The sequence below is a fragment of the Balaenoptera borealis genome (assembly GCF_965194805.1).
Source record: "Balaenoptera borealis genome assembly, chromosome: 10".
In the NCBI taxonomy this organism is placed as follows: Eukaryota; Metazoa; Chordata; class Mammalia; order Artiodactyla; family Balaenopteridae; genus Balaenoptera; species Balaenoptera borealis.
The window spans coordinates 81,510,604-81,538,307 of record NC_138874.1 but is presented as its reverse complement, the minus strand read 5'-3'; the positions used below and the strand labels follow the sequence as shown (position 1 = coordinate 81,538,307).

At 42.7% G+C, this 27,704-nt stretch overlaps 1 protein-coding gene across 4 annotated transcripts in view; it reads left to right on the top strand.

Annotated features, from left to right (window-relative positions):
• The window catches only part of LIPA (lipase A, lysosomal acid type), a 103,170-nt gene that overhangs the window by 67,816 nt on the left and 7,650 nt on the right, over positions 1-27,704 (top strand). The window contains exons 1-9 of one of the 4 annotated variants that reach the window (XM_082339530.1): positions 2,601-2,750; positions 5,507-5,618; positions 7,694-7,811; positions 15,771-16,019; positions 20,925-21,123; positions 22,242-22,351; positions 23,895-24,031; positions 26,551-26,697; positions 27,579-27,650. In XM_082339530.1, coding sequence (XP_082195656.1) covers positions 5,508-5,618; positions 7,694-7,811; positions 15,771-16,019; positions 20,925-21,123; positions 22,242-22,351; positions 23,895-24,031; positions 26,551-26,697; positions 27,579-27,650 — 1,143 coding nt within the window. In that variant the 5' untranslated portion in view covers positions 2,601-2,750; position 5,507. Of the gene's footprint in view, positions 1-2,600; positions 2,751-5,506; positions 5,619-7,693; positions 7,812-15,770; positions 16,020-20,924; positions 21,124-22,241; positions 22,352-23,894; positions 24,032-26,550; positions 26,698-27,578; positions 27,651-27,704 lie in introns of those variants that run through there. The other 3 variants (XM_082339531.1, XM_082339532.1, XM_082339533.1) reach the window with 3 other exon arrangements.

The following is a 27,704-nucleotide window of genomic DNA, read 5'->3' as shown; positions in this document are numbered from 1 at the left end:
CTGAGCAGAACAGACATTTGAGGACTTGCAGAAAAGGTGTGTCTATAGTCAAGCATCACAAGTCATGACCTGGTCACTCTTCCACTCCCTTGAGGCAGCTGCCTTCTTCTTTTGTATCCAACATGACTGATGGTGATAACATATAAAAGCTTCATAAAAACAAAAAATAAATATATATTTTTCTAAATCTGAGGCAAGGAGAGAGGCTTTAATTTTCTGCTCTGACAGCTTAGTTCTGACTCACACAGGAAGGGAAAGGGTTGGAGGAGGAGGTGGAGAATAAGGAGAAATTCTAGAAAGTTGCCTACACAAATAAGGAACAAGCCAGCAGATATAAAGGTACAGAACATCTTTTAAAGCTAATGCTGCATCTGCTAGTTCTGTCTATAGTTGCTTCCTTAACTACATTCAGGTATGTGCTTTCCATAACATGCAAATAAATTCTGCAATACTTGGAAAGACTGATCTTATGAGAGTAATTGTGAGACTGGCCTGGTTGTCTATAATTGGTTGGCACTTAGTATTGACACTGATTTCCATATTCCCAGGGTTTACAGGGTAACCAGGATCTTGTGGGAGAACCCAGCACTGCTGACCACTGTGGCCTTTACTCAGGTCTCAGTCTGCTCCCTTTCACTGCCTTTACTGCCTTTACTCAGGTCTCAGTCTGCTCCCTTTCACTGCCTTCTTTTCTCCTAAAGATCCCAGGGATTTAGCCTGGTTCTTCTCTTCTTTGGAAGATTCCTTCTCTATAATGAAATGAATGGTACAGACAAAAAGTGTAATTGCCCTCTCTCTCTACTTTAATAGCTCCTCTGAGTTTGTTTTTGTTTGTTTTTTCATTTGTCTGGTTTTTGTTTTGTTTTGAACCGTTTGAATCATTTTTAAAATGATAATATGTTATAGAACTCCAACATAAATTTGTGGATTATAATGTTACAAGGGGTATAGAAGACACTGCAAACAAATTGTTTAAAGACATAAGCACAATTTCATTGTTCTAAAATATCATGTAAGTGTATCACAGAACAACCACAAACTCATTAATAAGCAATATTAAAGTAAAACAACAAAAGCATTTTCAAATCAGTAAAAGCCAAAGTTCTCGCAAGGATTTACGTGGCCATACGTGATGGACTTCCCCATCCTTACCTCTACCCCTGCCACCCTCTGAATCTCCACCTGGAATGCTCCCCTGCCCCCATATTGACAGGACAAGCTCCCCCATTTCCTTCAGGACTCAATTGTCCCCTTCTTTGTGACAAAGCGAAAAATGGCCTGCTGGCAGTTAAACTATTAAGAGGGAATGGAATAGAGAGCCCAGAAATAAACCCACACACCTATGGCCAATTAATCTATGACAAAGGAAGCAAAAATATACAATGGAGAAAAGACATTTCAACAAGTGGTGCTGGGAAAACTGGACAGCTATATGCAAAACAATGAGATTACAACATTTCCTCACACCATATACAAAAATAAACTCAAAATGGATTGAAGACCTAAATGTAAGACCTGAAACCATAAAACTCCTGGAAGAGAACATAGGCAGAACATTCTTTGACATAAATCATAGTAATATATACATATATTTTTAGATCTGTCTCCAAAGGCAAAGGAAACAAAAGCAAAAAAAGGGGGGGGGGAACCTAGTTAAACTTAAAAGCTTTTGCACAGCAAAGGACATCATTGACAAAATAAAAAGACAACCTATGGAATGGGGAAAAATATTTACAAATGATATGACTGACAAGGTATTGTTGCCTTTCTCCTGAAAACCTTCCAATGGCTTCTTATCTTGGTCAGAAGAAATAGCAGAGTCGTTACAACTGGCCCCCAAGGCACCTCTAGGACTTCATGTTCTACCACTCTCCACCACGTGCATTCTGTTCCAGCCACGCTGACCGAATTTCGCTTACTAGAAGCTACTAAGAATATTCCTGCCTCAGGACCTTTGCATTTGTTATTCTCTCATCTCAGAATACTCCTTCCCCAGTATCCACATGGCTCTGAGTCACCTCCTTTTTGTTTGTGCTCCGGCGTCACTTCATCAGAGAGTCCTTTCCTGATTACCTTGTACATAACATAGCATCCACCTTCATTATCCCTTTAGTTTTTTATTGCTCTTCATAGCACTTTCCACTACCTCATTTTTTTATTTATTCATGTTGTTTCTTCCCATTAGAATGTAAGCAGGAGAAGAGGGCTCTTGTTTGGCTACTATACCCCTAGGGTCTTAATAATGCTAGGCATTTTAGCAATGAAAATAAAATGTACAGCAAGATTGCTTTGCATCAGGCACACCGCTAAGCGCTTTATACGTAGCATATAATTTCTTTTCATCTGTAGAGCCCATGTTTTCCGTGCTAGGCGCAGAGAGTGCCGGCCCTGCAAGAGCCCCTGGGGCAGAGCCGGGGGCAGCCGCTAGGAGACCGGGCGGGTGCCGGCCTGCAGGTGGAGCTGGTAATCGACTCCGCCGGGGAGGAGGCCGCCCGGCGCCGCACCTCTTGGTCCATGGCGCATGCTCCGCTTGAGCGGAGGACCCTCTCGGAAGCGGCGGCGCCAGGCCTGGGCGGTGTCTCCCCGGCACTTCCCGGCGGCCGGCTGCTCTGATTGGGGGCGCTGATAGCCGGAGCCGGGGGCGGGCCCTGGCGTCCAGCCGTCTCCGCCCCCTCCAGGTCCCAGCCGGCGACCCAGCTCTGCGAGCTGGCCCTGCGGCTGTAGACAGCGGCCTGGGAGGACTGCTCCAGGTGAGTGCCGGCCCCGGTGCGCTGACAGGTGCGGGTGGCGCAGCTTCGGCCTCCCCCCACGGTCTCTGAGGCCAGGGCCCCACACCGTTTCCGAGGCTCATTCCCGCCGACCCTGAGCCTCTGCACGCTGGCAGGACCCCCTGCGCTGGTTTCCGGCGCGTCTTACCTGGAGCACCTGCGGGTGCCTCTTCTGCAGGCGGTCGCCCGAGGCATCTCGCGGTGACCCAGGAATTGAGGGCTGTCTTGAATTTGCCTGCCCTTTCCCGGGTGCCCTCGGGTTTCCTGGTCAGGCGCGGTCGCCCCTGGGCTGCAGTGACACCCAGGATTTCTGATTCCCAGCTTCCCTCACCTCCTTCCTCCTTGTCCTTTACTCCCATTAACTCCCCCAGGCAGCCTGCAGACCACTCTGACTTGTTAGTCAAGGTGTGGTCGAGAACGGTTTGACATCGGTTCTGGTGAATATCTTGGCGATACTATTTAACCAGTTGGCATTTTGCTTCCAGTACTTAACTTGGGTGAGGCTCAAGTTTCCTGGAAAAAAGACTTAACGGTACTGCAGAGAGTTGGCGGAGGCCTAATTAACATAGTAGGTCGGAAGCGCTGCCTGCGGAAGTCTGGAGCATAGCAGGAGCTTAAATGGGAGCGGAAATTATTAGTGGTGGTGTTATTATTAGAAAGCTGAATGACAAGCTGCTTTGGAGCTTTTCTTCAGCCACTGAACTCTGGACCGCCCCAATCCCATTTTTCAAAATCTGTCTTGTGCATCTACACTTTGCTAGGTCCTGGGGGTTCAGAGTTGACTCAGATGCTGGCTCTGCCCTCGGGCTGGGGTAAAATGAAGACAGACAAGTACTTAATTGGATTGTTACAGTATAAAAAGGATTGAGATAAAAGTTGCTAAGAGAGCCCAGCGAAGCACATTGAATGCATCCTGGAGGAGGCTTTTTCTCATTTGAACTTCTCAATCCTCATCCTTATGACAATTACTGGACTAGTAGGTTGAAAAACTTACTAGTGTTTTGTTGGAAGGAAAAATCAACTGGGTGACATTTCCAGTTGAGTGGCTTCAGCTGTTATCTTCTGGAGCTTCCATTGTGGACAGCTGGTCCAGGTCCCGGAGGATAGGCCTCAGTGGAAAGGCAGGAACTGCCAGAGGCTTCACTGTTTCAAATTGTGGTTACAGACTTTCACTTTTCCTTTCAATATACTCCTTATTCCCGAGTAATAATGGGCTTTTGAAAGGTTATATTTATGATAAAAGGTAGCCCGGAACTGTACAGCCCTTCCCAACCACTGTAAAGAAATACAAACTTGTGAGTAAGCACAGTGGGCTTGCTTTGCCAGTACAGACTCAAGATAACATCCCCTCCTGTCTAGAAGTTCCAGGTTCACCACTACTGGGAGAAATCACTGTAGCACCATCAGGAGATGCATCGACAGAAGGGAGTCAGTTCACTTTTGCAATCTTCTGAGAACCAATTTCTTAAAACTTGTGGAATACTCAGTTTAAGCCCAAGTCTTAAAAACAGCTGTATTGTATTACTGACGTACAATAGCAGGGCATATTTAGAATGTACAATTTTATGTTTTGATATGTATACACATGTGAAACTGTGATACGTTCAATATCATTAACCTGTTCATCACCCCCAAAAGATTTCCCTTTGCAATGCTTAGCTCCTGGCCCTCGTCTCCCCAGGCAGCCATTGATCTCCTTTCCGTCAATAGAGATAAGGTTGCATTTTCTAGAGTTTTATAGAAATGAAATCATACATATTTATTTATATGGTCTGGCTTCTTTCACTCACCATAATTGTTTTGAGATTCATCCATGTTATTTTATGTGCATTCCTTTTTATTGTTGAGTAGTATGTATATATCACAGTATGTTGACCCATTCACCCATTAGGGGCATTTGGGTTTTTCCAGTGTTTGGCTGTTGCACATAGAGCTGTTACAAACATTTTTATACAAGTCTTTGTATGGGTATACACTCATGCATCTTTTTGAATGATTATATTTATTTTAAAAAATGTGGGAGGTCTGGGCTGTTGTCCCAGCTTTTCCTCTAACCATCTGGGTGTCCTTGGAAGAGTCGCTTCCTTTTGCCTTTAACCTCCATCCCCAAGGTCTTTGCTACACTGTGATTTTTGTGCCATCACTGCCAGAAACTAGATGGTCTTTGTTGATGGCTGGAGGGTCTCAGAAGCAAAGAGGGGTGGTCTTCTTTCCCTCTATTTCTCTTGCAAGCTCTCTTTTCTTTCATTACACTTTTTCCCTTGGGTGTAATTTTATGCAGGAAGGGAAGTGAATAGCTAGTGGGAGCAAGAGCTCACTCATATCGGCTGAACTTAAAAGTGTTTAAATTACAATTAGAGAGGAAAAGGTGGGAGATTAACAGGCTCCGGAATTTTGGGGATCTTCCTTTTTCTCAACCTATTCTCTTGTGAGTCCTCCTTTCTGCTATTTCTCTGGGAACATTATGTTTAACCACCTGGTGAGCAGGTGAGTGGGTGGTCTGGGCTCCAAATGTCACATATTAACTGGGGGTGGTGGGTGGGAGGTTTCCCAGTACAAAAGAATTCCTCAATTTTTGCTTTGAGGTATGGCTTGAGCCATTTGTTCTATATTTGCCCTTTACCTAACTTTTACCTGAGCTAAACCTGGTTCAGAACTTTTCATGGGAGCATTATTTACCAACATAATTTTGTGTAATAAAACTTTGTGTAGACAAGTAACAACAGACTTTTATACAGAATGAAAATGTGGCTCTGGTGTTTGGTGGTCTGTTTGGTCCTTGGGACCCTGCATTCCGAGGTATCCAGAGGGGAGCTGACGCCTGTGGATCCTGAAACAAATATGAATGTGGTAAGTTTCTCAAAGTCATCTGTTTTTAAAAACGCATCTGTGATCAATATTAATTATTTTCTGAAATCCAGTTATGTAGCCCCACGAAGCCACAAACTCTATTCTCTTTATATCTCATTATGTTTTTCCTGTTCTCCAAATCTTAGATTCAGCTAGCTGGACTTTACCTACAAGGTAATGTGTATTTTACAAACCTCATTTACTGTTAAAACATACACTTCTTAGTAAGATAAGTGATATTTTTATACATTCATTTCATTTTTAAGTCTCACTGAATTTGTTTAAACAACAGTAAAAAAAAGTGTCAAAACTTTGGAAGAATGTTAATGCTCAATGTGCTGAACAAGGACAGATTACCAATGTCCATAGTTCAGTACAAAAATCAAAGTATCTGAAAAAAAATTTGTTAGAACAAATAAGCAAAAATAATCCCTCGAGTAATGGAAACATTTCAAAGTTATTAATCTTAAGTAAACAATTAAATCTGGAGATACCTTATTTAGGCATAAAATATGAGGAAAGTACATGTTGCTACAGAAAACAACAGCTTTAAAACAGATGATGCAGTGACGCAATTGAAGAATCAGGCAGCCTTGGAGATGGAGATAAATTTATAGTCAGCCAAGAGAGTATGACCTGATATCAGGGTCTTAAGGTTACATTTTTTCTTGTCCCAGATCTTTTTAAGTTTTTTTTAAATTAAAAGCAGTTTTATTTTTTAATTTTTTTCCTGTAAGAATGATAAACTTAAATCCTTTCAAGTGTTTGTGGTAGAGAGAATAATGAGTACTTATTTACATTAAGTCTTCTGGATAATTGAGTTATCCATATGCCACTGAGCTCCCAATTAACAATTGCCCCATGGTTTAATTGGTACAAACTGCTATGTATAAAATAAATAAACGAGGATATGTTGTACAACACAGGGAATGTAGCCAATATTTTATAATAACTATAAATGGAATTTAACCTTTAAAAATTGTGAATCACTGTGTTGCACACCTGAAACTTATATAATATTGTACATCAACTATACCTGTTTTAAAAAAAAGAAAACAAAAAACAATTGCCCCATGGATCTTTCCTTATGGAGTAGTGAATTTGATCATAATTCCTTACTTTTCCTCTTTTCCCTCCAGTTTTATTGAAATATAATTGACATATAACGTTGTTTTAGTTTAAGGTGTACAACATAATGATTTGCACTATGTATATATTGTAAAATGATTACCACAATCATTTTATTTATTTATTTATTTATTTATTTATTTATTTATTTATTTAACATCTTTATTGGAGTATAACTGCTTTACAATGGTGTGTTCTTTTCTGCTTTATAACAAAGTGAATCGGCTATACATATACATATATCCCCATATCTCCTCCCTCTTGCATCTCCCTCCCGGCCTCCCTATCCCACCCCTATTTACAATAGCCAGGACATGGAAGCAACCTAAGTGTCCATTGACAGATGAATGGATAAAGAAGATGTGGCACATATATACAATGGAATATTACTCAGCCATAAAAAGAAACGCAGTTGAGTTATTTGTAGTGAGGTGGATGGACCTAGAGTCTGTCATACAGAGTGAAGTAAGTCAGAAAGAGAAAAACAAATAGCGTATGCTACCACAATCATTTTATCTTTTCTTGTTCGACTCTACCTTGACATTCTAGTGTAGTTTTATTGGTCCATTGGTTAAAAACAGATTAATACTTTTTATGCTTCATTTCCCAGGATGGGGTCTCTTAAAACAAGGAAAATGGTAGATTACAGTATTACCTGGCATATTTAGAAAAGAAAGAAAGAAGTGTTTATTTGTACCTGGGAACCAGGATGGAAACAAAGAAGCCCAAAGCTATGGTAAAATAAGACACACTTGGTGTAGAACATGTTAAAATGGTTTAGCTGAACATCTATGAGTAGAACACAGAGGTAAAACAAGTGGAGGATTTACTTTTGCAATGGGATGTTGGCTACTAGATTGAGCAGACTGAAATTTCAGTAACAATTCATTTCTTAAGTAAAACCTGGAGAATGTCATTGACACTTTGTCTTCTCCTTTGCTCCGCAGAGTGAAATTATCTCTCACTGGGGATTCCCTAGTGAGGAACACCTAGTTGTGACAGAAGATGGATATATTCTTTGCCTTAACCGAATCCCCCACGGGAGGAAGAACAATTCTGACAGAGGTATGGGTGTTTTCTTGGTGAGAAGGGAAAGCTCTGAAAATTTTACAGCATTGCTGGAATTTGGCTCTTTTTTTATGTCAGTAACCAAGTTCAGATTTAACTTGAAAACATTGAAATGGGATTATTTTTTAGACCAAAGTACTCAACATGTTACATTTATGCAAGGTATATAAAAAACACTTCTTCTTTTAAAGGAATAAGGACAAGAGTCATCTAATTTCATATTTCGCTTAAAGGTTCAAAGGTCAGGTTTGTTTGAGGATATGCTAAAATCTCTGCTTTCTTTGTTATAAGGAAGCATTGCATTTAATAAAATGGTTTGAGCATTAAGTAGATAGCTCTTGCTGTTTGAAAATTACTTAATTTTTTGAATAGGTAATGTATTCACATAGTTCAAAAATCAAAGAGAATAAAAAGATACACAGTGAAATACCTCCCTCCCATCTCATTCTCCACCTCCCCAGTTTTTTATGTATCTTTCCAAAATCTCTTTATTTTAAATTTCTTTATCTCTAAAAAAATCTCTTTAGAAACAAACATAAATTATTATTTTTCCCTGCTTCCCTTTTAATATAAAATGTGGCTTATAATGCACATTCTTTTGTTCCTTGAATTTTTTACTTAATATTTTGGAGATTTTTCCATACCATACAGAGAGCACTTCATCATTTATCTCTGCTGATACATAGTATTCCACTGTATAACTGTACCATGACTTATTTAACAAGTGTCCTATTGATGGGCATTTAGACTATTTCTAGTCTTCGATTAACAAATATTGCTGCTGTAAGTAACCTTGTGTGTGCAAGTTTATTTATAAGATACATTTTCAGAAATAGAATTTTTGGGTCAGAGGATATATGGATTTGTGATTTTGATAGATATTGTTAAATTGCTTTTCATGTGGTCTTGTTCTGGTAATTACTCTCATAAGCAATATATGAAAGTTCTTATAGTTTGGGCTTAAAATATATGCATATTTTTTTCTTTTTCTCATAACTCAAGCAAAACTGCGGTTTCCAATGCAGATTGAGGAATTTCTAGATAGATTACTTGAAATTGTTAGACATCAGAATAAGGATCTGATCCTTAGTCAATCACCTCTCCAGATGTAGCTTATTTTTTTTCTTTTAACATTTTCTGATTTTAGAAACTTTCCTTAGGAAATTAAGGTGAGATTAAGGTAATTGGATAACTATCTCTTCTTCAATTAAAATTTTATGTGAGTAGAAAATTTTTATTCAAAGGGAACTTAAAAGCCCTCTGTGTTAATGTGAGCTTTGTATCATTATCTGTTTTCCTCTTAATATAATCTGATTTATCCATGTTGTTCTGCCATAAATTCTAGCTATAATGAGCCTTTCAGTAATGTTACCTGGTCAAGACAGCCAATGCTGTCTTTGAAATTTAATTTCTAACTCTTGAGAGTTTTATTATTTACAGATCCTCTTAAAAGCATGTTACAAAATTAGCAATGAGTTACAGCAAGGGCTTCTATTTTTTCTTCTGCTCAAGACACACAAAACATATTTTATTTCAGAGTGAACATATGATCTTGATTTCCTTCCCTTTTTTTAAAAAAAGTAAACCCTGTATACAGATTTCGGATCTCATATAAAGAAAAATAGGTATTGATATTATTTCTCTTAAAAGTGGTTAGTTGACTAATAATTAGTAGTGTGAGCCATTGTTAAAAAATGCAGGGAACCACAGTAAAAACATGCTTAGAGAATGTGCCTCCTCTTCTTTTTCTATGTCCACCTCCAGGCTTCTCTTTCCTACAGCAATTAAAGCAAATAGTGCCAGATGCCCTATGGTATGTATCTCAACCACTGCAGGTGAAGGTGCTGTGCCCTGGGAAGTGAGCATCCTTTTTGATTTTCTCTCAGGTGGTAGGAAGAAGAATCAGGAGAATTCCGCCTGCCCCTAAATACTTCTGTGCTTTCTCCTCTGTAGGCCTTGGATTCTTCATCTGTAAAAACAGTCGATTGGCTGGGATGATCTCAAAGTTCCCCATTAGTCTTTATCACTCTCTGGTTCTACGGGTTATATTCTATATTCATTCATTCATTTATTGGCAGGGGTGTGTGGATTGGGGCAGTGGATACCCTTGGTTTTCAGAATGGGGAACAGACTGAACACACTCTAAACTAAGTCTGGTGATAGCATTAAGTTCCCACCCTTTTCCTCTGTTCTGCCGAGGCCTCCCTGTAGAGGATCAGCGGTATGTGTATAACACCTGCTGTGAGCTAAGCTCAGAGGCGAGTTTTGGAGGAAATCTGTGACAGGTGACTTAGTTATCTAAAGGAATTTGTGATTCTCCTGAAAACTGCATCGGTGCTTCTCTGATGGTTTGCATTTCCGTGGTCCAAGGCAGAGCACGGAGCTGAGGCTCTGCACTGTCCTTCACTCCCATTCAGGAGCAGTGTTGTCAGTGGTGCTGATTTGGCTTATTTAAGCCAGATAGACAAAAAGAATACACACAGTCCTTCACACCCAACATGGAACCCAGCTCATCCATGCCACTTCCTCTCCTGACTTCCCCCCTCTATTAATAACACCCTCGTCCTCCTGAACCTAGACCAGAAACTGCATAGTCACTCTTGACTCCCATCCTGGAGGAGCTGTCAGGTCCTCTCTAGGCTCCCCTGTTACATGGCTTCAGTCCAGCCCTTTCTTCTCTTTGCCAGGCCACCATCGTAGCTTGTCGTCTTGTGACCATTTACTTGGCCATCTGAAATAAGCTCAGAACCTGAGAGAGAGAAAGAATTTCAAAACAGGAATAGGGAAATTCAGTCTGCTTATCTTTTAAGAAATTAATGCTTTTAAGAAAATAATGCCATACATCTGTACTATTTATAAGTCATTACAAGATACATTAAAACATTATTCATTTATCAAGGATGAAGTGAAGCTATTCCTCTTACCCTTCTTAATGTAGTTTTTTCTCAGTTTTTGTGTTCTTCTGTGATGCTGTAACCTTACCCCTGGGTTCAGGGATGCTAACAAAGGCATTCTTGTCTGTGGATAGTTGCTAAGTTGGTGTTTCTGTGAGGGGGCTAGGGCTGGGGATCTCCTATTCTGCCATCTTGCCGATGTCACCTCCATTATTTATTTATAGGTACCACATTCCTTGTGGAACCTTAGTTTAAAGCTGTGTGGTGAGCATCTTTCAGTCCTGTCTCAGTGACCCCCTCTGATTGTATGTAGAGCCTCACTTGGGGATCATTGGAAGTTTTTTATGATCACAGGACTTGGCCACATGGCTCCCCTACCCATGCCAACTGTTCTCCTTTCTGCCAACCTCCCTGTTCTCATCCATCTTATGTAGTTTTGCAGGATTAAGCTTCGTAGAACCCAGGTGTAATTATATGATATTGCCACTCAGCAATCTTCATGAGTCTAATAAGTGAAGATAACACCATTCCTTAATATTTTGTCCTAGCTGTTGTCTTTACTGTTCACCCTCATTTTATACAGCAGTGGACCTTTGAAGTTCACCATGGATATGTGCAAGAGCTTCATGATTCCTCAAACTAGTGATTACAGTTATAGGCTATGATGTCTACGGTGCCTTCCTCTGTAGAATGGGATAGAACACCTCTTTCACAAGGTTTATGAGGAGTGCTTGAGAACCACTGGTTGCCAGCTGTGTTTACCCATCATCTAAGAAACATTTATCATTTATCAACTGCACAGGTTTAAAATGGCACCGTAGCCAAATTGCAGATGGTATAACTGAAGTTGTATCTGTGATAAGTATCAAAGAACTGCTCTCTCACATGCTGAAATCCAAATGAGTTATTTCCCTTTTGCTAAATTCTCCCTGGGCTTCAGCTGGCGACACAACCCTCTGGACTGGTGTTCACCCTGCCCACCATCTTTATTTCTATACATTCCTAAAAACATTTTTTTTTTTTTTTCTGTCCTTCCAGCCCCACCCAGCTTAACTGCCAACTCTTCATGTTGCTTGAGCATGAAGGAGACACACTTCCTCCGAACTCCCAGATGCCTTGCTAACACCCCTCCTGAGGTGCTTTTCTTCCTCTGCTTCGGGGTTAACTCACGTGTGTACTTCTCTCTCCCCACCATCCCTCCCTGCAGCCACTGTTTGAAGGCAGAGGCTGTGTCTTTGTCACCTCTGTGTTCCTCACAGCAACCAGCAGCACCACGTTGTCTGTGTGGGTGGCCTAATTAAGAGGTATTTCGGGCAATCTTCAGAATTGGGATTCTGAAGTGCAGGAAGGCAATGGATCCTCTCTCTAGTAAAATAAAACAGACACTTGTGCACACACAAATTTTATATTAAGATGCAGAGGGTGTGTGGACTCAGTAAAGAATCCCCTGATTTATTTTTATTTAAAAACATTTTCTTTATTGAAGTAGAGTTGATCTACAGTGTTGTGCCAGTCTCTGCTGTACAGCACAGTGACTCAGTTATACACATATAGACATTCTTTTTTCATATTCTTTTCCATTATGGTTTATCACAGGATACTGAATATAGTTCCCTGTGCTCTACAGTAGGACCTTGTTGTTTATCCATCCTAAATGTAATAGTTTGCAGCTGCCAACCGCGAAGTCCCAGTTCATCCCTCTCCCTCCCCTTCTCCCCCTTGGCAACCACAAGTCTGTTCTCTATGTCTATGAGTCTGTTTCTGTTTTGTAGACAGGTTCATTTGTGCCATATTTTAGATTCCACATATAAGTGATATCGTATGGTATTTGTCTTTCTGACTTACTTCACTTAGTATGTTAATCTCTAGTTGCATCCATGTTGCTGCAAATGGCATTATTTCATTCTTTTTTATTCCATTGTATATATGTACCACATCTTCTTTATCCATTCATCTGTCGATGGACATTTAGGTTGTTTCCACGTTTTGGCTATTGTGAACAGTGCTGCTATGAACATAGGGGTGCATGTATCTTTTTGAATTATAGTTTTGTCCAGGTATATTCCCAGGAGTGGGATTGCTGGATCATATGGTAATTCTATTTTTAGTTTTCTGAGGAACCTCCATACTGTTTTCCGTAGTGGCTCTACCAATTTACATTCCCACCAAGAGTGTAGGAGGGTTCCCTTTTCTCCACACCCTCTCCAGCATTTATTGTTTGTAGATTTTTTGATGATGGCCATTCTGACCGGTGTGAGGTGGTACCTCACTGCGGTTTTTATTTGTATTTCTCTAATAATTAGTGATGTTGAGCATCTTTTCATGTGCCTACTGGCCATCTGTATGTCTTCTTTGGAGAAATGTCTTATTAAGGTCTTCTGCCCATTTTTCAGTTGGGTTGTTTGTTTTTTTGTTGTTGAGCTGTATGAGCTGTTTGTATATTTTGGAGATTAAGCCTTTGTCTATTGCATCATTTGCAAATATTCTCTCCCATTCTGTAGGTTGTCTTTTCATTTTTTTATGGTTTCCTCTGCTGTGCAAAAGCTTGTAAGTTTGATTAGGTCCCATTTGTTTATTTTTGTTTTTACTTCTATTGCCTTGGGAGACTGACCTAAGAAAACAATGGTACAATTTATGTCAGAGAATGTTTTGCCTATGCTCTCTTCTAGGAGTTTTATGGTGTCATGTCTTAAATGTTTAAGTGTTTAAGCCATTTTGAGTTTATTTTTGTGTATGGTGAGAAGGTGTGTTCTAACTTCATCGATTTACATGCAGCTGTCCAACTTTCCCAACACCACTTGCTGAAGAGACTGTCTTTTTCCCATTTTATAATCTTGCCTCCTTTGTCAAAGATTAATTGACCATAGGTGTGTGGGTTTATTTTTGGGCTCTCTATTCTGTTCCATTGATCCATATGCCTGTTTTTTGTACCAATACCACACTGTTTTGAAGAATCCCCTGATTTAGGCAATCCTTTGCCTGTCTGGTCAGACCTCTACTAATTAGGAAGCTTGAAATGTGTATTTAGAAAGCTCTTAGTGACCTGTGGAGTGCATGTGGGCTGTTTCTCATTGTTGAGCAAACTTCTCTATCAAAGTGTTGAGCTTACCCCTACTTTGCACCAACTCCAATAAGGGAATTGAAATTCAGAAATCCATCCTTTATAGGGAAGTGGTTATATTTTAATCTGCTCAGCCTTATTTCAGAAAGTCACGGGATGCTGACACTAGAAGGATCTCAGAGTCCTGCCTGGGCCGGCAGTTTGGAGAACTTGCATTTTTAACATAACTCCCTAGTGGATTCCAAGGGAAAATCCTTGGGTTTGGGAACCCAGGTTCTAGAGCAACACTCTCATTTTACTGGGCGTGACAGGTTCAAAGAGGGAAGGGGATTTGCTTTAGGTCAAAAGATAGTGGCCCAGCCAGTTTGACTCCGGGTTCAGTGTTCTTTGAAATGGAGTGCGCGGCCTTATGTAATAAGTATTGAGCAACTTGATCCTATGATAGTCAGCGTATTTATTTCACTTGGTTAAAACAAAGAAATAGAGAAAGGCCTGGCCTAAAATACATAAAGTAGCAACAGTAACAGCGAGGCCAACTTACTTGTGCCTAACTGGGAAATAAACTGTAAAATAAAGCCATCATCAAAAAAAGCGCCAACTGTGGAACATTTATATCTGAAAAGCTGTATGTGTCTGACGGCCTGGTGAGTGAAGTGCATTCTGGAGTGTGAGTAATTGCCTTTGTGCAGAAACGGTCTTTGAAATTTGCCTTGGGGTTGCCCATTGAACTTTCTGAGTCATAATTGAAAATTCACAACCTGGCTTGTGAGTTAGGTTTTGGGGGGAAAGACCATCAGGCTATGGTTTAAAAAAAAAATTTTTTTTTTTTTATTATATGCTTTAGGTTTCTGACCAATTTCTGGGTTTTCTATTCTTCCCTTGTACGTGGTTCCTAAGGAAACCATTTCCTAAACACAGTGCTCTAACAAGCTAAACAGAGGCCTTGATCAGCTGGGATGTAATTCCTCGCCTCCCAGTGGCACTGGACAGATGTAGGGCCATTAGTCAGTGCCCGGGCTTGTTGACTCTAGCTCCCTGAGCTCACGCCCAGGCTCGCTCGGACCTTGATGGCACGCTGGGTAGGGGGCTGTATCCAGACCCTCTGCGTAACTGAGCATCACAAGGCAGTGTCAGCTGCACAGCACAGTTTGTCTCGTATTGGCAGGTTGGAGCTGGGGCTCAGAGTCAGAGTGGAAAGGAAGCCAGTGCTCTGCTCGGCACCCCTCCCTCCTGCAGTGTTCCCTCCCTTCCTCCCGCGTAACCTCTATGTCACTGCAGGGAGGAATTCCCCAGCTGCTCACACCCGCTCAGGGTGGCCCCTGGCTACATAGCCTCATAGCTCTTTGTGTGTTTCCTTCATAGCAGTTAAGACAGGTAAGACAATAAATAATAGCGTGTTATGTCAGTGATGATGCTTATAACCTCGGTCCTCCCCGCTAGACCGTGAGCTCTTGGAGAGCCCAAACCTTTTCTCATTACTTGATAATCTCTCCGGCCCAAGGCTTCAGTCTACCCGCTTCTACAGTCCTGGTCCTCCTGGGGACCGGGTTGACCAAAGCATCCGCACTTTATAATGTTCCTTGCCCAAGACCACGTTGAATTAAGGATCCTCCTGAGCTCGGAAGCACCGTACCTCTGTTTGAAGGCAGGCTGTGGTAGCAGAGAAGGGCAGGGGAAGCAGAAAGGCAGTTTGGCATGGAGATAACAAGCACTTTGGTGTCACGTAATCACATGGTTCCCAGTTCCACCATATACTAATTGTATTTACATCCTTGGACGAATTATTTCTTTTTTCTACGCCTCAGAGTCCCCATCTGTAACGTAGGAAGAATAACATAAATGGCATAGTGCCATCCTGGGTACGCAGTAAACTCTAATTAAGGCAGCGCCCTGGAAAGTGCACATGGTATATGTGGGGTGGGTATCTCTGTGTGTGTGAGTATGCACTGTTTTTTTTTTATTATTTCTTTCCTTCCTTTATTCCTTCCTTATTGCTTTTAGTCATCAAATTTGCCTGGAGCGAGCGCCACGTGACACACTCAGCATTGGGTGCCACGGAGGCTGCAGTGAATGAGACAGACCGATTGCTGCCTTCTTGTTGCTTAGCGATCAAAGTGACCACCACTGCTGCTGGTGGGGCGAATGGCATCCTGAGGATGGGGTGTTTTTCTTCCCTGCTCTGTAATCCCAGCACTATTGTGTTTCCTTCTGCCGAGGGTCACCCCCTTTCCAGCAGGGTGACTGTGAAACGTGAGTGCAGTGATCTGGGCAGTGGCAAAGTCTGCATGCCTTTCTGAACGCTTCCTGTGGTTGGACCATGTGCTGCACTCTGTGTGAACTGTCATGACTTGTCACACAGCTCTTGGATGTAAGGGCTCTTATTACCCCCTGTTACAGAGGAGGAAACCAAGGTTACAGAGGTTAATTAACTTGCTCATTATAAAGTAGCTGGTTGGTAGTAAAGGCAGGATTCCCACGGCTTGTGATGGCATGTCTGCCCCTTGGGCTCTTAGCACTGCAGCAATGTCTCTGATCAAGGGACAGTGTGCAAAGTGCTTGATTTAGATAACCTGCGTACCAGCTTCCATTGCTTAAGTTCCTGATGATGAGTGCTTTGGAGATAAGCCTCTCCTTAGTAATGATTTATTACATTTGTACATTTATTATTATTATCATTGTGAGTCACTATTATTTATCAGCCATTGTATCATCCCCACTTTAGAAAAGGACATCGATACTCCAGAGATGGAGTAAATTCTAAAGGGTTTCATATCCAGTAAGAACCAAAGTCTGTTTCATGCCAAGGCACTAATCTTTGTGATCGCCTCCTCCTCCTCTTTCTTTTGGTTCTTTGTTGGACCTCAGCTGATTTCTCACACCATTTTTAAGCATGGTGGAGGCCTGTCCAGACACTGCCCTGGTAGAGAAGGCCAGTGCTTGGGAGGCAGGAGGAACTTCCCCGTGCACCCGGTCATCTTCCTCTTGTGAGGCTGTGGGCTCAGCAGATTCATTTTTGGAGGCTGAGTAATCCCCTCCTGGCTTGCACCCACGTTTGGCCCCATCAGACAGGCAGCGCCGTGGCGGCCCGTCACCGGGATGCTTCTCTTTGCTGGCTCTGTGCTAACTACGTAGGTGACTGTGATGAAGTCACTTGCCCTCTCTGGGCCAAGGTACTTTTAGGCCTTTCCCTCAGCCCCCGGCCCTCGTACAGCCAGTTTGGACAAGCTAATTGCAGGGCGCAGCAGGAAAGGCAGCCCTTGTCCTGACCTGTTGGTTTGTTGCTCAAAGACAGGCCAGGCTGCAGGTGCTGGAGTGTGTGGGCTAGGCTGGTCCTTGGAAGAATTGCCTGAGCGGGCAAGGTTGCATATCGTGGCCTGGCCTCCTGTTCTCTGTCTCCTCCATCCATCTACTAGAGATTCCTTTCTTCCAAGCACTTGGTCCAACTCCCTCCAAAATAGCTTTCTCTCTTTGGCTTGTCATTCCCTGAGGGCCTCTGTATGTTGTAGAATGACTCTCTGTTGTTAGCCTTTCCCGTAGCAAAACCGCTAAGAGCGTGGACCCTGGCATTAGACTTATGTGGATTCGAATCCCAGCTCCCCCACTTACTAGCTCTTATCCAATCTTGTGCAAATTACTTGACTTCTCTTAGCCACAATTTCTTGTTCTGTTAAATAGAAATAGTACTAACTTCATAGGCTTTTCAGCACAGTGCCTTAGAGCACAGGGGTGCATAATAATATAGCTAGCTGTTAATTCAGTCAGCTTCTCTCAGCAGGATGAAAAGAAATCTGATTAAAGTAATTCACTGGACAATGTGAATGGCAGTAGGTTTAACCCTCCTAGAGAGAAACTTCTTTTTCCAACAAATCCTTAAATCCTTGATTGGTGGCGGGATGGGAAAGATGACATCATGCCTTCCTTTCTCCCCACTCCCCCCCTCTTAGGAGCAGGTGGGAGAAGCTGGCAGACAGGTGGGTAGGCCCGTCACAGTGCCCTTGTCTATTCTGCTGCCCTTTTGCATTCACTAAATGCCAGAGGGAAGGGACAAGCAGTTTAGCACCCATTTTCCACCCCCGGACAGGATTTGTTAATATTTTCCCTTTGTTGGTGGCCCATCATGTCTAATGGAATCACGGGCATGGGAAGCCCAGTGGGTCGTATCCTCTGCAGCTTCCTCCTTAGAGGCCCCTTTTGTTCTGGGAGGAAAGGGAGCTGGCCACACCTGCAAGGATGTGCACCCCTGAGGGAAGTCCTTCATATCCCCTCTATGCCCAGGTCAGACGAGGCACCACGCGCTACCAGCGGTTCCCCAAGCTGCCTTTGCATCCGACTCCTATAGGGAGCGTTTACATTTTACAGTACCCTCTGGGGTCCCATCTGGCTGAGGCCTGGGATGCAGTGTCAGTTCTCTGCCAATCCAGGCTGCCGTTTCTTCACCCGAACCCTTTGTGGGGCAGTCTGTCTCTTACTTAAGAACCGGCTCAAATATTCCTCCCCTGGCTGAGTACTTTTCTCTTTCCTCTGGGCTTTCCTGCATGGTGGTCTGGCCTTTTCCACACAGGGCTAGAAGGTAATCGTGTGTCTGTCTCCTTCACTAGAATGGAGCTCCGTGGGGGAGGGAGCATGGCTTACCCACGTTCGTGTCCCTGAATCCAACACAGTGACTAACACAGAGTAGGTAGCAGGACAAGTTTATACAAAATGTAACGTGTGTTTTGAATCACTTGATTTTTTTTAACTTCTAGTGCACTGCTTATTATACAGTAAAACTCTCAGTAAAATCTCTTCAAATGAATGAGTAGGACACAGCTGAGAGGCCTGAGGTTGCTGAGGTGCCATTTCTCAGCCATGTGCCTTTCCATGCCAGCCCCTTTCCTCCCCTGCTGGCATTTCCCACGAGAAAGCCGTGGGGTCTGCCATATGCTTTGCAGTTCTTGGCCCAGATCCTCCAGATTTGAAAACACCTGGCTTTTCAAGAACAGATTCACTATTTTCTTCCTATCTGGTGCCATCTTTTATATCTGTTCATTGAGCTTTCGTATTCAGCTTGAAGTGAGGGACGGGGGAATCCCAACAAACAAAAAGAGAATTAGAAAAGAAAGTGACTTCGATCCGCTCCCTTCCCCTGTGACAGGTGTCTTAACAAATCACTGAGTTTTCTCCACCACCCCCTCCCCCGACACACACTGGATGGCTTTGCTGTCACCCTGGGGTCTGCATGGTCGGTTTGTGCGTGTGTGTGTGTGTGTGTGTGTGTGTGTGTGTGTGTGTGTGTGTGTGTGTAGCTGTGTTCTCTTTGTCCTTGTGCAGTTACTTTCATTTTGTAGGTACCCAGCTGATTGTGGCATAGAGTTAATGGATGTCCACAGATTACCCCTTAATGTAAACAGTTTATTTAAATTCCAAAGTAATTAAACATATTTTCTTTGTTTCTTTTTCTGTTAAACAGAGACTCTTTATAACCTGGATTGCAGTAGTGGTTGTTTTAGGCAAAGCCAAGTCCATGGAAATTCAATGTATGGGGCAAATATAGGAACTTTGGGAAACCCTTCTATGGAGTGTAGGGTGAGGGGTCTGGGAATGTTTTAAGCCTCGTGCAGGGGTGAATGGTAGGTACGGGGTGCAGGGGTGAATGGTAGGTACGGGGTGCAGGGGTGAATGGTAGGTACGGGGTGCAGGGGTGAATGGTAGGTACGGGCTGCGGTGGGGGATTTGCAGGTATTGTTGGAAGCCCCTCAGCCACCATAATTGGCACACGTGCATGGTGGGCACACATGCGTGGTGGGCACATGCCTGAGTTGGCCGCCTGCACTTTCCTGGGCTTCACGCTCACCTCCTGGGAAAGTGTCAGTGGCTCCTAATTGCCTGTGGGAATCCAGAAGTTATTTATTGGTGATGCTTAAAGAGTTTCCTGGTATATCTTCAACTTGCCAACTCCCAAATTTCTCCCTTGAAGCCTTCTGGGGGGTTAGGGAGGGAAGTGCAGAGAGATTTCAGGGGAATTTGAAATACTCCCCATCAAGAAAAGGTAGGCAGAGAAAAACAAATACCGTATGCTAACACATATATATGGCATCTAAAAAAAAAAAAAATGGTTCTGAAGAACCTAGGGGCAGGACAGGAATAAAGACGTAGACGTAGAGAATGGACTTGAGGACATGGGGAGGGGGAAGGGTAAGCTGGGACGAAGTGAGAGAGTGGCATGGACATATATACACTACCAAATGTAAAATAGATAGCTAGTGGGAAGCAGCCGCACAGCACAGGGAGATCACAAGCTGGGTGCTTTGTGACCACCTAGAGGGGTGGGATAGGGAGGGTGGGAGGGAGATGCAAGAGGGAGAAGATATGGGGATATATGTATACGTATAGCTGAAACTAACTTTGTCATACAGCAGGAAGTAACACAACATTGTAAAGCAATTATACTCCAATAAAGATGTTAAAGAAAAAAAAAAAAAGAAAAGGTAGGCAGCTGACTCCTGGTCCCTGAAAACTGGCACCTGATCCCCCTTCCAGCTCAGTCCTGGTCTGGCTGCCCCACTCTCTGTCCTGCTCTCCCCTCCTCGGTTCTCCCACCCCCATTGAAACCCGTCCTCCTTTCTCAGGACTCTGCCCTGTGAAGTCGGCTGCACAGCCTCAGGTTTTCCACTGAGTGTCTGAAGAGGCACAGGTTGGAACCAGCAGCAAGGAATTTGGCCCCCAGCGTGCTCTCCTTCTGCCTCGCTCTAACTCTCCTTTCCCCAGCAGAGACCACCGCGGTGCCGACGCCCCTTCTCTCTTACTGATGACCAGCAGGAGCGCCTCTTGGAACAAGGCAGTCCTGCCCCACTGGTCCCCATATGTTGCCAAGGTCTTTTCTTGGTTAGCCTGACTTCCTGGTCTTTTAAGGTCAAGTCTTCTTCCTCATGGCCCAGCCCCAGAGCACCTTGGATGGGTGGGAAGTGTCTTCATGTGCCCAAGGAAAACACAGCTCCCAGGCACCCTTCACACAGTATCTATAGTACAGTTACCACTGAATGCTAATGCTACCTCAGTCTTTTGTTTCTGTTGCATTATTTGCTTTGTGATCTTTTGTGACTTTTCTGATTAGCAGGATATCATGTTTGTTTTGAAGCTTGGTGCTGCTAACTCCTAAACATGATTGCTTTCCAGGTCCCAGACCAGTTGTGTTCCTGCAGCATGGCTTGCTGGCAGATTCCAGTAACTGGGTCACAAACCTGCCCAGCAGCAGCCTGGGCTTCATTCTGGCAGATGCGGGTTTTGATGTGTGGATGGGGAACAGCAGGGGAAACACCTGGTCTCAGAAACACAAGACTCTTTCAGTTTCTCAGGATGAATTCTGGGCCTTCAGGTATCTTTGAATTGATTATGACGGGGGTCTTTTTCCTTGGGACCCTCAACGTAGACACTGGGGAGGCAAATAGATGGGAAACTCAAGATCATATGATGGGAAACTAATGGTTTATGAAAGGTTTTACACCTTGTTAGGAATTTAATAAATAGTAGTAAGGTAAATTATAAATAAATGATTACATTTATGGATTAGATTCAATAAGGGATTTTTAGTTATTTTGACATTCCTGGTGGTGTGGGTGTCGCTGTGTAAATTGTGTACCATACCCTTCTCCCTTCCTCCATAAACACGTCCTCCAAATATTCAGTCTTCTTATTTCTAGAAGTTCTCCTCTTCTCTCTCTTACTTCTGGCTATACCAGTTGATCACTGCATGATATTAGGCATGTGGCATAAGCCCTGTGTCTGTGGCCTTTTTGTAAAATGGGGATAATAAATACCTTTCTCATAAGGTCACTGGGGGCTTAAAGGAGAGGATACAGGGAAAGAGGCTGGCACAGAGCCTGGCACAGCACAAGTGGTGGTTACAGTCAGTACACATGCGTACAGGTTCAGGACTGTGTCTCTGTACCAGGCATTAGAGAAAGTCAGCACCATGACTCCTTCAGGCTTGCTTCCCCATTTGTAAAACCAGAACCTACCCGAGGCCGTGAAACACAGGAATGAGAGCTTTTACCAAAGGCATGTCCAAGAATATACTTGTTGTTACGCTATTTGTAATAGCGAAAAATTGGAAACTACCAAATGCCCATCAGCAGTGAGTGAACAAATAGTGTCATGTATTTACACAGTGACCAGCCGACAGCTATATGTGACGGCAAAGATGAAGTCAGATGCAGAACGATACACGCTGTTTGATCCCATTCATAGAAAAGTTCCCAAATGGATCAAACTAATTTATGGTTTAAGAAAGGAGGATAGTGGTTATTTTGGGGAGGCATGGTTAGCAAGGAGCCCAGGGAGGCTTCTGCAGTGCTGGTAATGTTCAGTTCCCTGTGCTCAGGGCTGGTTTACCCAGCTGTGTTCAGTTTGTGATAACTCATCAAGCAGCACACTTGTATGCTGTTGTATTTGTATGCAATGTCTCAATGAAAAATTTCCTTTTCTGGATTACAGTTACGATGAGATGGCAAATTATGACCTACCAGCTTCAATTAACTTCATTCTGAATAAAACTGGCCAAGAACAAGTGTATTATGTGGGTCATTCTCAAGGCACCACGATAGGTATGTATAAAATAAAGATGGGAGGTTGATATAATGTTTTTTTACAGTTTGTATCCATTCTTAAAAGTGAAATATAAAAAAATAATGTTCAGATAGAGTTTTGTGTTTGTTTCTTAATGCCAGGCAGAAATAATGAATAGGGCAAAGAATTTTGGTAATGTTGAGTCTTCTCTGGATATTCAGACAGACATAAATAGAAGAACATGGTGTATGGTTCCCTTGATTGAAGGAATCAATGTAAACCACAGCCTATTACATATTTTCCTAGTTAAGTGATATGGGAATGTGAGAGAGTATAAAGCAGGAAGTTGTATAAGTGCAGAGACTTTTATAAAGAAAACAAGGAAATACACTGATTTTTTAAAGTGAAGTGGAATAAAGCTAGCTACAAGGATGCCATAGTACACTTTATTTACAAATAATTTTTAAAAGTCATATATATTTTTAATTTATGCTGATGATAAAAGTATTGTGTATTCATTGGAAACAGAAACAGAAAATTTAGCAAAGTTTAAAAAAAAAAAGATTGCCAGGAGTTCTCTGGTGGCTTAGTGGTTAGGACTTTGAGCTTTCACTGCCTTGTCCTGGGTTCAGTCCCTGGTCGGGGAACTGAGATCCTTCAAGCCACGCGTTGTGGCTCCCCCCTTCCCCCCAAAAAAATGCTCATAATTCGAGCAAACAAGAGTTCCTCTGATTAGGGACTAGAGACCTGTCCCATAATTTATTTAATTCCCCCGTTAGTGTTTACTGTGACTCATATCTTTGTGTTCCTATCACACAATCTTCTTAGAATACATTCCTAGAAGAAAACTATGATATGAAAGGTATGAATGCTTTGAAGTGTCTCCATATACGTGGTTAAGTTGCCTTGCCCTCACTACCACTCCTCTTTGTCAGCTTGAGAGACTTCAAGCAACAAGTAACATGGACGTAATTGCCCTTCTTATCAATGGACTTAAGCATTTTTTTCATCTATATTCGTTCTTCCATGACTTGTCCATTGGTGTCCTTTGCCCCACTGCTTTCAAAATTGACGTTCTGGGGCCAAGTTTAAGGCAAGAAGTGACCTGAGAGGAAGCTAAAAGATATTTTAAAGCTAGAGGATTTCTAAATGTGTAAGTTCCTTTCGAGTCCTTGGCGACTGCTTTGAGTACCTTCGTACATCATTCTTAGTGATGGAGGCGGAGCAGTAGGGGATGGACACAGTGGGGTGGAGCTGTTAGGAATAGTCTTGGATTCCCTGGCCTACATCATTAAAGGAACGGGAAACATCTTCTGGTTCTAGCAACCTGGATTTCTTCCAGTGCATATGTAGGCTGAAGATCGAAACAAGCACTTAACAAAACTTGATTTACTGGTTTAATCAAACTCAGTGTTTGTGCGCATAGGGGTTCAGAGGCCCTCATTTCACGAGTTTTGCCTCCTGGCATTGCTTGCACAGTTCTCAGATTGCCACTAGAAGGCGACACGCATGCCTGCCCTTGCCTTTTCAGAGAAAAGTCCCAGAAGATGGAATTCTGTTATTTTCCTTTTGTTCCCACAGGTTTCATAGCATTTTCACGGATCCCGGAGCTGGCCAAAAAGATTAAAGTGTTTTTTGCCCTGGCCCCCGTGGCTTCAGCCAGGTTTGCTACTAGCCCTCTAGTTAAATTAGGACAATTTCCAGATCTTCTCATTAAGGTACTTGGATTCCCCCCACCTCCACTCCCTTCCCTCACAGATTTCCTTTTTGGTTCTGAAGAATTGGCCTTTAGAGGAAGAAGGTGTGCCTTCCTCCCCTGTGTTTTGCTATCAATGGAACAGTGGGTTTTCTTCTCTCCGTGGTTTTTCTTTCCCCCTTCACCCCTACCTCCAGATCCTGGGGAGTCAGGGAAGGTATCCTTAACTCCACACTGGAGCTCCCTGTTCTCGTGGTTAACACGTCAGTGCAACTCCCCACCCACCTTACAAAGAGAGCACGAGGAAGGCCAGGAGAAAGCAGCTTCAACCTCCTTGAAGTTGCCCTTTATTCCATAGGGTGGGTCCGTGCCTGGGAGTAGGCAGGAGATGGGAGACAGGCGATGTGCTATTCCACATGCCCGACCCTGACCACACGGAGGGTGATCTATTATATTTTATTATATGGCCCCTAAGCAGAGGCCAGTAACTTCATCGGACCTCAATGTGTGAACCCTCCAGGCTTCGCTCAAGGAGGAAGCAGTTTTTATGAGGAGTTGAGAGCCAGCTGAGGCCAGATGGTCCGTTACGCATGCACCATCTATGTTTTATGTATGATACGTTTGTACACACACATATGAAATTCTATACAGAAATATATACTTAACTTATACTTATCTCTTGGCCATTTAAGAAATATGTTCACAGGACATATAGGCTATACTCTGACCTCAGAATCTGACTCTCACATAAGATGGGATTCTCTGTACCAGTGATCAGACAGGCAGGTAAGATGTGGACCCCTCTAACCACATTTATTTTAAATACCTTGGATAATAGAACCTTCGATTTTCATTATAAACAATTCGGAGATTACAAATAAAGTACCCTTCAACTACCAAGGCTTCTCCTAGCGCCTTCCTCAGAATTAAGCACCATGCTCAGTCTGGGGTCTTTTCCTGTAGACCTTGTGTGTGAATTTATATACCTATATAGGTCCAGAGAGAAATGTATTGTTCTGTTTTAATGTAGACAGTATCCAACTATGTAACTTGAGTACCTTGATAAAGACCCTATTTCCAAATAATGTCACATGTTGAGATACAGGGAATTAGGACTTCAACATATCTTTTTCAGGAGGGACACAATTCAACCCATAAAACTGCCTTTGTAGGCATTTGAATTTTTCACTCTGCTTGTCCCTCCAGAGGGTAGGCATCAGTGAAAGTGTAAATTGTAAGGAGACAAATTTGGGTTCACTCTAAAGAAGATCTTTTTCCTATTTCCTATTACACATGTACACGACGATCTGCCTTGAGGGCATAGTGACTGCCCCAGAAATACTTGAGCACAGGTCCAGGGGCCATTGGTCAGGCCTGATGTACACCAGGAGTCAGCAGGCGTTTTCTGTTAAAGGTCCAGATAATAAATATTTTTGGCTTTGTGGGTCATATGGTTTCTGTTTCAACTACTGAACTCTGCCTTTGTCTTTTTTTTCTTGGCTGCGTTGGGTCTTCGTTGCTGCGCGTGGGCTTTCTCTAGTTGCGGTGAGCGGGGACTACTCTTCATTGCCGTGTGCGGGCTTCTCATCGCGGTGGCTTCTCTTGTTGTGGAGCACGGGCTCTAGGCACGTGGGCTTCAGTAGTTGTGGCACATGTGCTCAGTAGTTGTGGCTCGCGGGCCCTAGAACACACGGGCTTCAGTAGTTGTGGCGCACGGGCTTAGTTGCTCCGCGGCATGTGGGATCTTCCTGGACCAGGGCTTGAACCCGTGTCCCCTGAATTGGCAGGTGGATTCTTAACCACTGCGCCACCAGGGAAGTCCTCTGCCTTTGTCTTGTGAAAACAGCCAGAGACAGTGTGTATAGAGAAAAGCATGGCTGTGTTCCAATAAACTTTATAAAAACAGGCAGTGCTGGCAGAGGAGGCATGGGGAGTTATTGTTTAAATGGGTACAGAGTTTCAATCTGAGATGTTGAAAGAGTTCTGGAGATGGATGGATAGTGGTGATGGTTGCACAACAATGTGAATGTACTAATGCTGCTGATCTGAACACTTAAAAATGGTTAAAATGGTAAATTTTGTATTAAGTATTAATAAACCCCAAAAGGCAGTGGGCAGGACTTGGCCCACTGGCCAATAGCATCGGATCAGATGTATGTGTCCTAAGCAGACACATTGCTGACCAACCACAGTTTCAACTCTTTCTCAGAAGTCGCTAGCAATCCATCAAAGTCAGATGAAACTTTGGGGATGGCCCTGGGATGAGGGATCATTCAGGCCCCCTCCCACTGTAAAAGTCTTCTGTGGACCTATTTGATTTTTTGCCTTCTTTTTTTCATTTGAGATTTTAAATACAGGTCTATAACATCTGCTATTGCCTTAGTAGACGTATCGCACAGGTGTCCTAGTTTGAATGCCCACTGGTTGCCATTTCTCTTCTGAGGCCATCCGTGGACACGGTTGGCATGTGTCTGCTTGTGAGGTGGGACGTGGAGGCCATACACCAGAAGGAAATGCTGAGATATTCTTTTTATTTTGCAGGACTTATTTGGGGTTAAAGAATTTCTTCCCCAGAGTACATTTGTGAAATGGCTGAGTACGCATGTTTGTACTCATGTCATTCTGAAGGAGCTTTGCGGAAATATCTTTTTTGTTCTGTGTGGATTTAATGAGAGAAATTTAAATATGGTATGTATGTTTACAATAACACTTGGTTTTAACTGTCAGTGATTTTATATCTGTGAATGTGCTTCTTTGTGTTGGAGGATGTGGGAGAGGCAGGAATGACGTCATTAGAGCTCTAAAGGCTCTTTCATTTAAGGGGTATAAGAATCAACCTTGGCAGGTGCCTGGAACACCATTTGTGTCTAACCTCGGGCCAGCCATTGTCAGCTTCCTACATTGTACCTCTGTGGAAACTATGGAATGAGGAGATTGATCATCATTTAAATTGCAATATTTGTATTTATTCTAGTGATCTTTTTCTTCAAAATAATTACTATAAATGTGTTTAAATTTGGAATGGCCATTTACACACACACACACAGGCACACACCCACCCACGTATATATATTTATTTATTTATTTTATAAAATGTAAACCCTTGGCCAGCAATGTGCTGGTGTTTCTAAATACATTCGTAGTTTGTCATGTTGTATTTTGAAAACAGGCCTTAAAATTCTGGAATGAAGGCTCTAGGGAATTTTTAAGGGATGTTATTTTTTCTTGTTTCTGATGAATAAAAGCAAGGTACGATTGTTATGTAAAATTTTGGAGATTCAGAAAAACTTGAAGAAGAAAATAGAAATGAGCAGTCATCTCAACCAATACAGCCCCACGGTTACCATGTTGCTGTATATCCTTCATGTGTATTCTGTGTGTGTATGCGTGGTTATTCATATTTTTACAGGACGTATTTGTAGTCAAAGAATTTTTTTTCCTGCCCTTAATCTCACGTATTTGAGATTGTGGCTCTGTAGTTTTTAATGCTTCAAGGTGCGAACTGTGTTTATTATCAGTGCCTCCTTCAGGCTGTTTTCATTCTTTATTTCCACGTGTTTATTTTGCAGTCTAGAGTGGCTGTGTATGCCACACACACTCCTGCCGGAACTTCTGTGCAAAATATGTTACACTGGAGCCAGGTACGCATTCCAGGAGTACAGTGGGGGGTTTGTGGAACATCGGCCTTAGAAAGT